We start from the raw sequence: 13,620 nt of genomic DNA, 5'->3' as shown, positions 1-13,620 counted from the left end.
GGATCCCTCTCCCCAGATTCTGGCCAAGAGAACACACCCAGCTATCATACCACTGGGGCCCTCATGGGGGAGGACCCTGGGAATGCTGAGGGACCCCAGGATGCCAATAGTTTGGCATCCATGGAAGAAAGGGAGATTCCCTTTGCCCTAAGCATGATTCCGTGATCCATCTTCTGCACCAGGACGAGATGTGCTACTTAATTGAACAGGTGGTTTCTTTTCTCTGGCTGGAGGAGTCCAAGCCCCAGGACACTCCGGTGTGGGACTCGATCATTAAGGGGAACAGCTCCCCTATGAGGAAAGTCTAAAGAGGTTAGGACTGTTCAGCTTGGAAAAGAGACGGCTGAGGGGGGATATGATAGAGGTGTTTAAAATCATGAGAGGTCTAGAACGGATAAATGTGAATCGGTTATTTACTCTTTCGGATAATAGAAGGACTAGGGGGCACTCCATGAAGTTAGCATGTGGCACATTTAAAACTAATTGGAGAAAGTTCTTTTTCACTCAACGCACAATTAAACTCTGGAATTTGTTGCCAGAGGATGTGGTTAGTGCAGTTAGTGTAGCTGTGTTTAAAAAAGGATTGGATAAGTTCTTGGAGGAGAAGTCCATTACCTGCTATTAATCAATTTGACTTAGAAAATAGCCACTGCTATTTCTAGCATCAGTAGCATGGGATATACTTAGTTTTTGGGTACTTGCCAGGTACTTGTAGCCTGGATTGGCCACTTTTGGAAACAGGATGCTGAGCTTGATGGACCCTTGGTCTGACCCAGTATGGCATGTTTTGATATGTTCTTATGAGAAGTGGAAAACTACTGTCACTTTCCCACTCCACCCTGGAGGTCAAAGAGATGATGTTGGCCAAGTGGGAGTCCCCGGAGTCTGGCTTGAGGGGGCTCACTGCAACGCCTGTATTCGCTTCCCTCCAGCTTTGGTACAGAAGATTTTTCAGGTTCTGAACATGGACGCTTTGGTCATGGTTGTGACTAGGTGTACCACTATTTCTGTAGAGGGGGGCATGTTGCTCAAGGATCCGCAAGATAGTAAGATGGAGCCTCCTATGAGAAGTCTGTTTATTTCATTAGCAACGGCAGCTCAGACATCATCTGTTCTGCTCTGGTAGTCTGGGTTCTCCTGCACTGGATCCAGCAGCTTTAACAGAACGAAGAGGTGGCCAAGATGGTGTCCACTGCAGTTTTTTTGGTGGATCCATTGTATGACTTCTTATGGAGTTTCTCTCTGTCCGTGGCCCTGTCAGTCACAGTGTGCCAGCTTCTGTGGCTCTGCAAATGGGCTACTGACTCTTGATCTAAAACTCACCTGGGAAAGTTGCCCTTTAAGGCCAGACTTCTGTTTGGGGAGGATCTGGACCAGTTGATGAAGAACCTTGGAGATCCTAAGCCCCAGAACTTGCCAGAGGACAAGGGCTGTATCTTTTATAGAACCAGAAGAGGTCCGGGGCAGTTTCAGACCTCGATGTAGTACTGGCCTGGTAGGCATTATACTGTTTCACTACCTGTGTTGGGAGGGGGGGGGGGGGCTCTGGAAGGCAATGATCATATGTTTGAGAGGAGAGAGGTTATTGGTTGTAGAGATTGGGACACAGGGTGGAGTGGCTAGGGGTGGAGAGGAGGATGTTGGTTTTGGCTAGGGGGCAGGTGGGGGATGTTGATGATGATGGTCAGGGATGGGGAAGAAGGTGCAGAGAGGGGGGGGATGGTGGTGATAGCCTGGGGAAGAGCTAGCAGAAGAGATGCACTTTTTCATTTGGCCATAATTGCCAAATTGCCTACGTACAGCTCTGTTTGAGTGGATGTGGAATTTTACTGGGAGAAAGATTTTTTTTTGTCCATGCTTCTTGCCTGAAAGGAGTGGAGGAAGAGAAAGGACATCCCCGTATTTGCAGTAATTTTAGATCCTTCAGATGAAAAGATTCCTGTGCCATCTATAAGAGCTGAGAAGAAAAGAACTGGAAGACAGCTGGGAGGAAAGAGGAGGAAACTAGCACCCCCCTCTCCCCCCCTCTAGAGTTTAAGCCAGGAGAACAGGAAAGGAGAGTTTTGGAGAAGGAAGGATCGAGCAGTGGACCCCAGCCAGGTATTTGGATAGGGAGATCCTTAAGGATTAGGAGGAGCTCTCTTCATGGCAAGCCAGGCAGTCTATATCCAATCCAAGGGTAGACAAGATACCCTGGGAAAACATTGGGAGACTACATGCAGATTATTTGGGATTTAATTTACTGCTCTGATTATGGATGTGACTAAGAGAAAATGTACTTGGTGCCAATTCATTTCTATTGCAGAAGCTGAACTTTTATTTTTTTGGAATATCACACATGAATCCAGCCTCTTTCTTGGCACTGGGAAGCTGCAGAGACACCGAGTTTCAGCTTACACCCACAATAAAAATAGAAGAGACTTCCAAGATGCCTTGACCCTTGGAGGTGTATCCTTCTCCTCCCACCTTTCAGAGACTCCATGCTAGGGTTTGGTGGGACTGTGCATGGATTATGCCCTGGTACTGAATGTATCCCCTGCCATCATACCTATACCTATGAAACTCCCCGCCCCCTCCCCCCCTGGGGGGGGCGGAAGAAAGAGAATGCTACAGAATGAACTGCAGCAGAAAAAAAGGGCAACGTAGCTATGTAGCATGAGCTACCAGCCCGGAAAAGGTGACCAGGCCCCCCTTACGGCGAAGGTGCTTAAATGACCATTGAATGCACGAGTCAGAGGCTCAGGTAGGGGATTTGCATTTCACAGCCCCCTTGAGTAGTGCTGGTAATGTGCAGTGAAACATCACTTTAAAAACAAAGGATAGCAAAAATCTTAAGCTGTAGAACTTTAACTGAAAAAGTCTTAAATTGCAGAATTCAGACTGAGAGAAAAAAAAAGGAATGAAAAACTGTTCTATCAAACAAATAGATTCTCACTCTGACTAGCAAGGGGAGTCGGAAGCCTTGGGAAAAAGGATGAGGCAGGATGGCAGGGCTTGCACATATTCAGGTTGATGCAATATCATTACTAGTATGATAACTGAAAATATGATGTAATTCAATTACAGTTCAACAATAGAACATCATATGTGGAAACTTGAATTACTTAATGCGAATGGAAATCTCATAAATTATTCTTTAGACTGTTATGCTCGATATTTTAATCATTGATTTCCATTCACAGTTTCGGTATATAGATTATATGGGACACTTAACTTTGACTTTTTCTTGCCTTCTTGTTATCGAACCGACAAAATATTGACAAGATCCGCCGCTCTCCCCTGGAATTTTGTCAGAGAGCCTCCGCTCTTTTGTCCGGGAGCTGCTGCTCTCACAGCATTAAGCTTGTTTCAAATCAAAAATCAAACAAAACCAGAGCGGCAGCTCCCGGACAAAATAGCAGAGGCTCTCGGACACCGAGATTTGATTCTGTTACTTCAAGCACATACCAATAATATGATTGACAATAGTATGATTGACAAACTGAAGAGTAGTAAATCACAATAGTATAATACACCCCAGAGTTCTGAAGGAAGTAAAAAATGAAATTTCAGACCTATTAGTAAAAATTTGTAAACTATCATTAAAATCATCCATTGTACCTGAAGGCTGGAGGATAGCAAATGTAACCCCAATATTTAAAAAGGGCTCCAGGGGCGATCCGGGAAACTACAGACCGGTTAGCCTGACTTCAGTGCCAGGAAAAATAGTGGAAAGTGTTCTAAACATCAAAATCACAGAACATATAGAAAGACATGGTTTAATGGAACAAAGTCAGCATGGCTTTACCCAAGGCAAGTCTTGCCTCACAAATCTGCTTCACTTTTTTGAAGGAGTTAATAAACATGTGGATAAAGGTGAACCGGTAGATGTAGTATACTTGGATTTTCAGAAGGCGTTTGACAAAGTTCCTCATGAGAGGCTTCTAGGAAAAGTAAAAAGTCATGGGATAGGTGGCAATGTCCTTTCGTGGACTGCAAACTGGCTAAAAGACAGGAAACAGAGAGTAGGATTAAATGGACAATTTTCTCAGTGGAAGGGAGTGGACAGTGGAGTGCCTCAGGGATCTGTATTGGGACCCTTACTTTTCAATATATTTATAAATGATCTGGAAAGAAATACGACGAGTGAGATAATCAAATTTGCAGATGACACAAAATTGTTCAGAGTAGTTAAATCACAAGCAGACTGTGATAAATTGCAGGAAGACCTTGTGAGGCTGGAAAGTTGCAAGGCCCAGGAATGCATGGTAAGTGCTGACTCCGCCCCCTCGGAATGCCTCTGCTCAATTTGCATAGAAGCACATGTGAAAGCGGGTTACTTGTGTACTTCCACGCGCACAGATTCCACAAGAGACGTTTTACGCACATATAAACCAGGTTCTCAGCACAAAAATGACTTTGGGAAAAGTGTGCTCATTAGATTAAAATCTATTTTAACAAGCCAGCCACAAACTAATAGTGTGCTACTGAATTATTCTGACTGAACCTTCTGGTAGATTATATAATCCTGCTAATCTGGCAGCTCTAGGTGCCAGATTAGCAGGATTATATATATACCAGATCTAGGTGTCATAGTGGATAACACATTGAAATCGTCGGTTCAGTGTGCTGCGTCAGTCAAAAAAGCAAACAGAATGTTGGGAATTATTAGAAAGGGAATGGTGAATAAAACGGAAAATGTCATAATGCCTCTGTATCGCTCCATGGTGAGACCGCACCTTGAATACTGTGTACAATTCTGGTCACCGCATCTCAAAAAAGATATAATTGCGATGGAGAAGGTACAGAGAAGGGCGACCAAAATGATAAAGGGGATGGAACAGCTCCCCTATGAGGAAAGGCTGAAGAGGTTAGGACTTTTCAGCTTGGAGAAGAGACAGCTGAGGGGGGGATATGATAGAGGTGTTTAAAATCATGAGAGGTCTAGAACGGGTAGATGTGAATCGGTTATTTACTCTTTTGGATAGTAGAAAGACTAGGGGGCACTCCATGAAGTTAGCGTGTGGCACATTTAAAACTAATCGGAGAAAGTTCTTTTTTACTCAACGCACAATTAAACTCTGGAATTTGTTGCCAGAGGATGTGGTTAGTGCAGTTAGTAAAGCTGTGTTTAAAAAAGAATTGGATAAGTTCTTGGAGGAGAAGTCCATTACCTGCTATTAAGTTCACTCAGAGAATAGCCACTGCCATTAGCAATGGTTACATGGAATAGACTTAGTGTTTGGGTACTTGCCAGGTTCTTATGGCCTGGATTGGCCACTGTTGGAAACAGGATGTAGGACTGGATGGACCCTTGGTCTGACCCAGTATGGCATTTTCTTATGTTCAGAATTAAAATATCACTCATGCATGATAGCTGTTGCAGACTACTCAGAAATCCATCGTAGGGTGCATGCTAAGGCATTATTTACCGATAAGCATGTAATAGTGTCTAGACCTGTATACCTACTGCCCACTCATGTTAACCTTGGGTCCCACCAAAAAATTCAATTCTAACTCTGCCACTGGTTGAATTAGCCCAAGTTTGAAACTTGCAAGCAATAATGCCTATCAAGAAGGCTTCGGCCCTGGCTTTGATGACTGGCTCTCTTGCTCGCAAGTTTCAAACTTGTGCTAATTCAATCCCGTAATTCCACTGCGCACTGGTGAGCCTGGGGCTATAGCTGGGAGTTGAGCACTGGTGAGGCCTAGGGGGTATAAGGTCACAGGAATAAGGAGGACGACGAGTGTGTTCATTTGTGTGTGTGAGAGAGAGAGAGTTCACACCTGGTCCTGACCTGCTCCCCCTCACCTGCTCCATAGTTCCTCGCCTTTTTTTTAATCTACAAATTAAGCCCTGCTGTCAATAATAAGCCATCAAGGATTTTGTAAGTATTTTCTTCTGCAGGGGTGCTTGAAACAATCAGAGAAGTTAACTAAAGGTATCTGGGGTTTTGAGATCAGATAGATCTAGTAAAAGAGATCAGTGATCCAGTTTATGGTGACAACATTTAGCTGGACTTCATGTGTTTGAGAATTAGCTTTGGGAGCATTTTCCTTCCTTCATCAGGTCAAATCAAAATGAGCTCAGGTCACTCGAACTGTCCAAAGCCATCCACAACCGTATGCAGTTAGTCCAATAAAAAAAATCACCTCGGTCTCTACATGTCTATGTGGACTGACATGGAAAGTTAACTTATATGAGATAGCCCCTCTCCCACCTCTAAAACTGACATAATTTGTCTAGCACAACCCTCCATAAATAAAATATCCTTTCCAAGACCCTTAACAAAGAATGCTAGAATCTGACATTAAAACAAAGCGACAGATTTGCCTTAACCAAATATCATCTTTTCCCGTCACGCTTTGGTCTGGTTGATATTAGCTGTTCTCAAAAATGTGAACAAAAGCTAGGCCTGCACAAATTAAAGTAATTAATTGCAATACATTACTTTCAGTTTAATGGTCTACATGCAAAACATATACAAACATTTTTTTCCTCAAGTACTGAATTAATTAATGGCAAAGCTGAAACTGTTTAAATATGCTCTCCTTCATCCTACCATTTGCAGCATTTGCTCAATCTGTTTTCCCTTAATAAGATTTTAACTCTTAGGATTTACAAATCCAAATTAGCTTTAGTGATAGCAGAGTTAAGAATCCACCTGTGTTCTGAGGCATGAATACAAAAATGACTTGCATTTTTTATGTTTTTGACCTGCAAAAATGTTTCAAAAACCTCCATATGTAAAACCATTGATGTGAACAACCACCCCAAATTCGGGCTTATTTCATTATGAATGGCACCTGGTTATTTTTTTTTTTTTTTCGACTTCCGTCGATATATGCTTGCTTCCAAAGTTCGACTGCATGAAATATTCGAATCTCCAGGTAAGCCAAAATATAATTGGGGCCTCGGTCTTCAGAAATGGCGAGTTCAGTTTAAGATGACGATTCTAGTACATCGAGCACTTAGTCCTGAGACCCCCTTACGTGTCAGTGCAAGGTTGAAGATACTGAATATAAACTTCAAAGGGCACTTAGGTCAGCAGGTCGTAATCTAGACATTCCATAAGGTGAAACTAGTGCGAGAACTTTCTATGTAGCGGGACCCACTATATGGAACAGCTTACCCCATGAAATTCATAACATTTTATGTTAGTGCACTTTTAGAAACAGCTGAAAGCTTTTTATTTCTCACAACATTTGCCTCTCTGAAAATGTGATTGTAACATCATGCTACTATACAATGTGAGAAATTGTCATGTTAATTTTTTTATTGTTTTGTTTATCTTTTTATGATTTTATTTTATTTGATTGTGTATATTATGTTATATCATTTTATTATGTATGTCAAGTGTAACCTGCCGAGTACTTTGGATCATGCGGCACATAAATCTATTAAATAAATAAATAGACCACATTCACTTTTTTTTTTTTTTTTTTTACAGTTCCACTGCAAAAGGTTGAAATAAATTGCAGCAATGAGAGAAAATGTTTGTTTCCCAAGCTGAATCAAAGCCTAATGCTCAAATCTTGAGAGGCATCGACAATTGTCAGGGAGGAACCCCAAACAATTATGACCTCTTGTGCTCACACCGCCTCCAGTAACATCCAGCCACTATGAAGGAGATGCCTCCAAGCGAGAATCCCAGGCTCTCTCAAATCCAGAGCAAACGGTGGAGGCTACCTCATCAATATCTAGTGACCTCCCCCAACCCAGGAATTTTCTCTTTCCCCTGCCACCAACACCAAAGCAATCTAACTTCTGGAAAGATGAGGACACATGGTCGTCTTCAATAAAGATTTTATCCATCGGCACAGAATGTGGACAAATTTATTTTTGGATAAGGCCCCAAAATTCTCTACATTTCTTGGCCAAAATAATATCCCACATTTTAAGATGGATTGCCATGGAAAGGACCCTCATTTCACATAAGGCCTGATACGCAAAGCACTTTTCCCAAGGACCCAACATGGAAAAATTCCTTTACCCATATCTAGCCCTAAGCACTATAGCCTGGATTTTAAAAGGGCTACGCTCGTAAATTTCGGGGTTTGCATGCATGGCCCAGCCACGCGCATACCCCCCATTATGCGCAGAAGTGGAGGGCCTTCCAGAAGGGGCGGATCAGGGGCATGGTCTGAGCAGGGAGGGGGGGGGTGGGCCGGGACTGCGCCATTTTACGCTGTCCAGCACGCGCAACTTACTTCAACTCGGGGCATGAAGTAAGGTCAAAAACAAAAAAAAGGGATAGCTAAGATAGATTTAGGGGTTGGGGTGGAGAGGGGAAGCGTAGGAAGGGTAGGGTTAGGCATCGGGAACTGGGGACCGGCCGATTGCGTCGCCATGCGTAGGTTATAAAATCCCCCCTCCTGTGTGCGCGCGCGGCCATCGGATTTTATAGCGTGCCGGCGCGCACACGTGTTATAAAATCAGCGCGCGGGTCTTAAAACTGACCCCCAAGTCAGCACTTTTGTAACTATAACTACTGCACAGGAATACCAGTGCCTCATTCTTAACTTGTATGCAACAAACTCTGTATATTTTCCAGAAAGAATGAGTAGGGGAAAGCTCGTAAATAGTTAAAGATTTGGGTTGACACCAGTTATAACGGGCTACAACTTCTTTCATACTCAAGTTACCACTTCCATGTGGAAATACAGAAACAGCAACATGGAAGCAAGCCAGAGCATTCCCACAGGGCTGGCCAGGATTTCTGTTTCAACTCTGTTATGTTATGTCAACACAGGCTCCACACAAAGCCGCTCCTATTTGAGAAACTTCGCAATGGACAGAAGGAATGGAAGGCGGATGCCCACAAACTTAGCACAGGGACTGGCTTCTTGGCTCAGATTACTGGTGGCCAAACCCTCCGCTAAAGCTTTTTATGCTGTTATTCTTTTGGCTTTTACTTTTCTTAATTTGTTTTCCTAACCAAGTCCTGCCATACTAGCTGGAAGAGACAAAGAACAAATGCACTTCAAGTCTTCCTTTTTTTTTTTTTTTTAAATATTGGAAGCTGTTGCACTTCCGACCTGAGGCAAAGCTAAAACTTGGCCCGAAAATGAGGACTAACCTTTAATGCAGGAAGGAGGTAGTACAGCTGGGACCTGATATTCTAAAACGAGGAGACACGGGGAAAAAAAAATGTAAAGGCCAGATGTTAAACTTCAAGCAAAAGAAAACAACTGTGCAAAAAAGCCTGCACTATTTTAAAGCAGCACATCTTCTGCCCAAGGACTGAATTTCCTGCAGCTTCAGGAAGGGACAAAAATTCCACAGAAAAATAAAATGGTGCAAACACAACCATCAGCATAGAAGCAAGCTCTGTGGGGAGTTTTGCCCAGTCCTAAAATTCAGCACTTTCGGATCCAGTTCCACAATGCAGTCCTGCAGACATTTTTGCATGCACCTATGCTTGCCATCCTGAAGGTTCAGGAAATTGATTAGGCTGGCAGCCTCACTCTGGCTAACCCATAGAGATTGATCCAATCCCAGCCTGGCCTTGCCCCATTGCATGCATGGAGATGTAGTCTTACTTTGCTCACAGAAATCAGAACTACAATCCCAGGTGTACAATGAGGCAAAACTGGGACTGGATCAGACTCTTCTGGTTGACCTGGGTGAGAACACAATCCTAGAAATTAGAGCCTTGGGCAAAAGATGCACTAATTATTTATTTATTTGTTTTAAAACCTTGTATACCGCAAATCAAAATTTCTAAGCGGTCTAAACGGTTGTACGGTAAGTGTTTCTGCCTTACACGGCTTTTTCCTAAAACAGAAATCTTACCCTACAGGTTTAGAAGGCAATTTTCAAAATATTTTATGCAAGTCGAAGGGCTTATTTTGAAAATTGCTCTTCCTTGCCCTGCTAAGCTTATGAGTGGGTTTTCACAGCGCGCGTGCTTTTACGAAGATTGAGGGGGAGACGTTGCTGGGAACGGTGAGCAGGTGTGGGGCGGGGGGAGCGGGCAACGGTGCATGGAGTTTGGATTCTCAAGTCTCTGCGGGTTGTTTTCCAGCACAATTTCTGCCTGCTGAAAAAGCAGGGGCAAAGCCCGCAGGTGCCTCCTGCTCCTGGGCAATTTTCCGAGGAAGGAAAGTACCCACATAATTTCTCGTTGAAAATTAGCTACCATATCCTTGGGGAATGTGCATCTAAAAATTGCCCCCTTTAATAAAAAGGCAGGAAGCCCCAAGAGGAGTAAAGGGGGGAAAATGCAACTTATTCTAAAAGCAAGTCCCTCCCCTAAGATGGCACCTTCTGTCTCTTACAAGAAAACAAACAGGGAGGAGGGTACATTTAGGAGAAAAGAAATCTTTAAGACTAAGGCCTTTTTTTTTTTTTTTAGTTTGCTTCTATACAGCAGCTTGTGTAACAGCAGACTGAAATGGTCCTAAATTTAATGACAGTGTTGCTAGCAGCACTCCAGTGCTGTGTGGATTTCCAACAGCCTAATAATCATTTCACATGCTCCAACAGCCATTCACAGTCATAATTCCTTCCTACCATTGAAGGAAAACGTTGTCTGGGCACCGCGTTAGTCCACTTGGATATATGGAAGTAAAACAAAAAAAAAAAAACAAAAAAAAAAAAAACAACAAAAAGAATGTCAGCAATAGCCATTGAGTTAGTCCAAGAAAAGGCATCGCTACCAACTGATTTGTTGATCTATGTTTCTACTAGTAAAGAATGTGCGGAAATAAAAGGTCATAGCTTTTCATTAGACCAACTTAATACACTTCTTGACAGGCTTTCAGGAGCTCCACAGGCAACGTCATCTGACTTGACGTGCCTTTGTTATTCTGACCTGACGGAGTATAACTCCCCAAAGCTAGTCAAGAAATGTATTGCATTATTCCAATAAAAAAAAAGTTATCATCTTCTGTATTTTTGTTCATTGAGCTTTGTTTTCACTCGGTCTCGCAAACCCCTGCTTAACAAGAAAGATAACATTCTCAGACGTTCCATGGATTTGCAGCGCCACCTAGTGGTCAGGTATATTTTATTCCTGAGTTGCATCTGGAATCTTTCAGAGCAACCAAATGTATTAATAGGAAATGTTTACTGTGTTAAACAGATTTAATTTGCAGTGGGTATGTCTTATTTCTGAGTTTTGAAGAACAAAAAAAAACAAACAAAGGGGGCACGTCCCTTAATGTTTCTCCCTCTGTTCTTTCACGATTTAATGCACCACAGCAGTTTCTCATGGCTTGTATAGAACTGTGGGATACAGCGTGCCATAAATACAACTACATTCCTTCCATCGTTATTTATAGCTTTGGGCCGGGAATATGACTTGGTGCTTCTTGCTGCTGCAAAACATTGCTAGGTTGTATTTTATCTGGATTTTGTGAGGTAAATGAAACAGAATCATTTTGATATGATTTGGCTGCGAAGCCTTCCACCGCCACCCCTTCCAAATAAGGAAACATCCTCAGAGATACTGGCAGAAATCTATCAGTGTCACAGGACTGCAGAACTAACAACAGTAGTTTGGATTTCCTTAGTGCCTCTCAGACAAAGAACTGGATCCCAACAAAATTCTTGCAGTTTACTGCATGCAGCCAGCACTGGTGTGAAACGTCTGATTACCGGATCGACATTCCAGTTTCCAAAAGGGGACAGGTGAGGAGGAACACTGTTAGTGCGGACCCAGGCTTTTAAACCTGTACCTCTCAGGCGCTCTCCTGGCTCACTGCTCCTCCCCTAGCAGAGTAAGGAAGTGCAGTGGTTTGAAAAGATGTAGGAAATGCCATTTTGTGGCGTTTTGCTGACCGAAATGACAGAAGAATTGAGGGGGGGGGGGGGGTTTTTTTGACATTTATGCATGCTATTTGCAAATAGTGTGCACTAAACAGAAGAGAAAAATGAAACGAAGCTACAAACGAAACACAAAACAAAACGAAATTAAAGAAAAGAAGAGAATTATTATTTTTTCTCTCTGTGCATACCTAGAGAGTTAGAGATTCTGGGTTACCCACCTACCAGAAACATGCCGGGCGCAATGTTGTGTCTCTGCACCAGAAGGGAGCCGTTACGGCCGGTCAGTTCATCTGCCGTGCTGATGTCGTATTTGAGCAGGCGAAAGGAATCCAGGCGGCTCTGCGTTAACACTAGAAGTCAATGACAGTCTTGCCAAACCAAAGTCATTTAATGAATTAAATTGTGAATATTTCAATAGCTCATTTGACTACGACAGGTTTAACTGAATTCTCGGAAATATGGCTTCAGCAGCAGCAGCAGAATTTCATTAATAGTGTTTTTTACATTTACTTATGGTACAGGGGACGAAACATCTCCCTTCTGAAAAAAAGCTAAACAGGTTAGGGCTCTACAGCTCAGAGAGGAGATCACTAAGAAGGGACGTGGCAGAGCTTTAGATCAAGTTAATGGGAATGGTTATTTACCCTTTCAAACAGCATTAAGAGTAGGGAATGCTCCATGAACCTAATGGGTAGCAGATTAAAAAAAAAATTTTTAGGAAAGTTTTTTTTTTCAGTCCATGCACAAGTAAGCTGTGCAGTTTATTGTCAGTAGGTGTAGTTAAAGCCCATTGTACACCTGGGATTTTCAAAGGTTTGGGCAGGTTTCTGGAGGGCCAGGTCCATTAACAATTATTAGCCAGCTAGACGTGGGGATCGCCACTTCTGGGCGTCACCAACAGGAAACAGATTGCTCTATTAGGATCTGCCGGGTGCTTCCAAGTGACCCTGACTGGCCACTGTTGGAGACAGGATTTGGGGTGCAATGGACCATGTGCCTGACCATGCATGGCACTTCCTAAGATGTTGCCTTCAGGAACCTTCAGGCATGCTTGAATGTGAATTTTAACACCCACGTCACCTACCTGCATACAAGGCATGCTCCTATACTGGTTCTTTCTTTCATACAGTTCTTCCAACTTGCCTTCGCTAGGATCTTCTTCCGGGTCAAGGGAAGAAATCACGCAGACCACAACGATTTGTTTCAAGGCAAACATCTGGTTATTAACAAGGTGATCATACTCCAAGTCTGTTACGCGAGGGATCTGGTGACTACTGCATTTGCACCTCTTCCCTTCCTCCCCTAGTGCAATGCTCCGAAGGACCACAGGGCAGGTCAGATGGGAATTACACCACAAGCTCTGATCATGCAGCAAGGTCTGCAAAGGCATGGGAGGAACTGTTTGGGTCCTTAAAAAAAAAGCAAGGAAGCAAGTTTAATATGAGGAATACATTATATTTTAATATCCAAAGAGAAATTTATGCACAGCTCAGATAAAGCCAAGCTAAATACTGCAATTTCTTTATAAACAATGAGGCAGTTTTCAAAGAGGAAGTCTGCACGTCCCTTCTCTTTATAAACGCTCCATGGCTATAAAGTGCTCATAGACTCTGCACCCTGCTTTTTATGCAGGTGAAATTTTGTTGGAGAACAGAAAATCCAATCTAAGCACAACATTTTGCTCCCTCCATCCCCGCCCCAACCTAAATACACACCGGGGAACGCCTCCTCTCGGTCAGCTAAAAGCGCACATGCTGGGGAAGAGCGAGCGTACTTTTAGCCAAAATGAGAGAGGAGGGAGCATTTTTTAGCCAGGTTTATCCCTGTTTATCCAGGAGCATGGCTTTGAAATTTGCTCTGAGCGTGAC

General features: G+C 43.1%; 1 protein-coding gene across 3 annotated transcripts in view; it reads right to left on the bottom strand.

Annotated features, from left to right (window-relative positions):
- Window positions 1–13,620, bottom strand: part of C4H3orf20 (chromosome 4 C3orf20 homolog) — a 39,557-nt gene that overhangs the window by 5,517 nt on the left and 20,420 nt on the right. The window contains exons 6-9 of one of the 3 annotated variants that reach the window (XM_029601590.1): window positions 12,837–13,161; window positions 11,975–12,091; window positions 10,496–10,534; window positions 9,060–9,101 (exon numbers count right to left, since the gene is read on the bottom strand). In XM_029601590.1, coding sequence (XP_029457450.1) covers window positions 9,060–9,101; window positions 10,496–10,534; window positions 11,975–12,091; window positions 12,837–13,161 — 523 coding nt within the window. The remainder of the gene's footprint in view (window positions 1–9,059; window positions 9,102–10,495; window positions 10,535–11,974; window positions 12,092–12,836; window positions 13,162–13,620) is intronic. The other 2 variants (XM_029601591.1, XM_029601592.1) reach the window with 2 other exon arrangements.

The sequence above is a fragment of the Rhinatrema bivittatum genome, chromosome 4 (assembly GCF_901001135.1).
Source record: "Rhinatrema bivittatum chromosome 4, aRhiBiv1.1, whole genome shotgun sequence".
Classification (NCBI taxonomy): Eukaryota; Metazoa; Chordata; class Amphibia; order Gymnophiona; family Rhinatrematidae; genus Rhinatrema; species Rhinatrema bivittatum.
The sequence above is the reverse complement of the archived record's forward strand: the minus strand, read 5'-3'. Positions and strand labels throughout refer to the sequence as shown.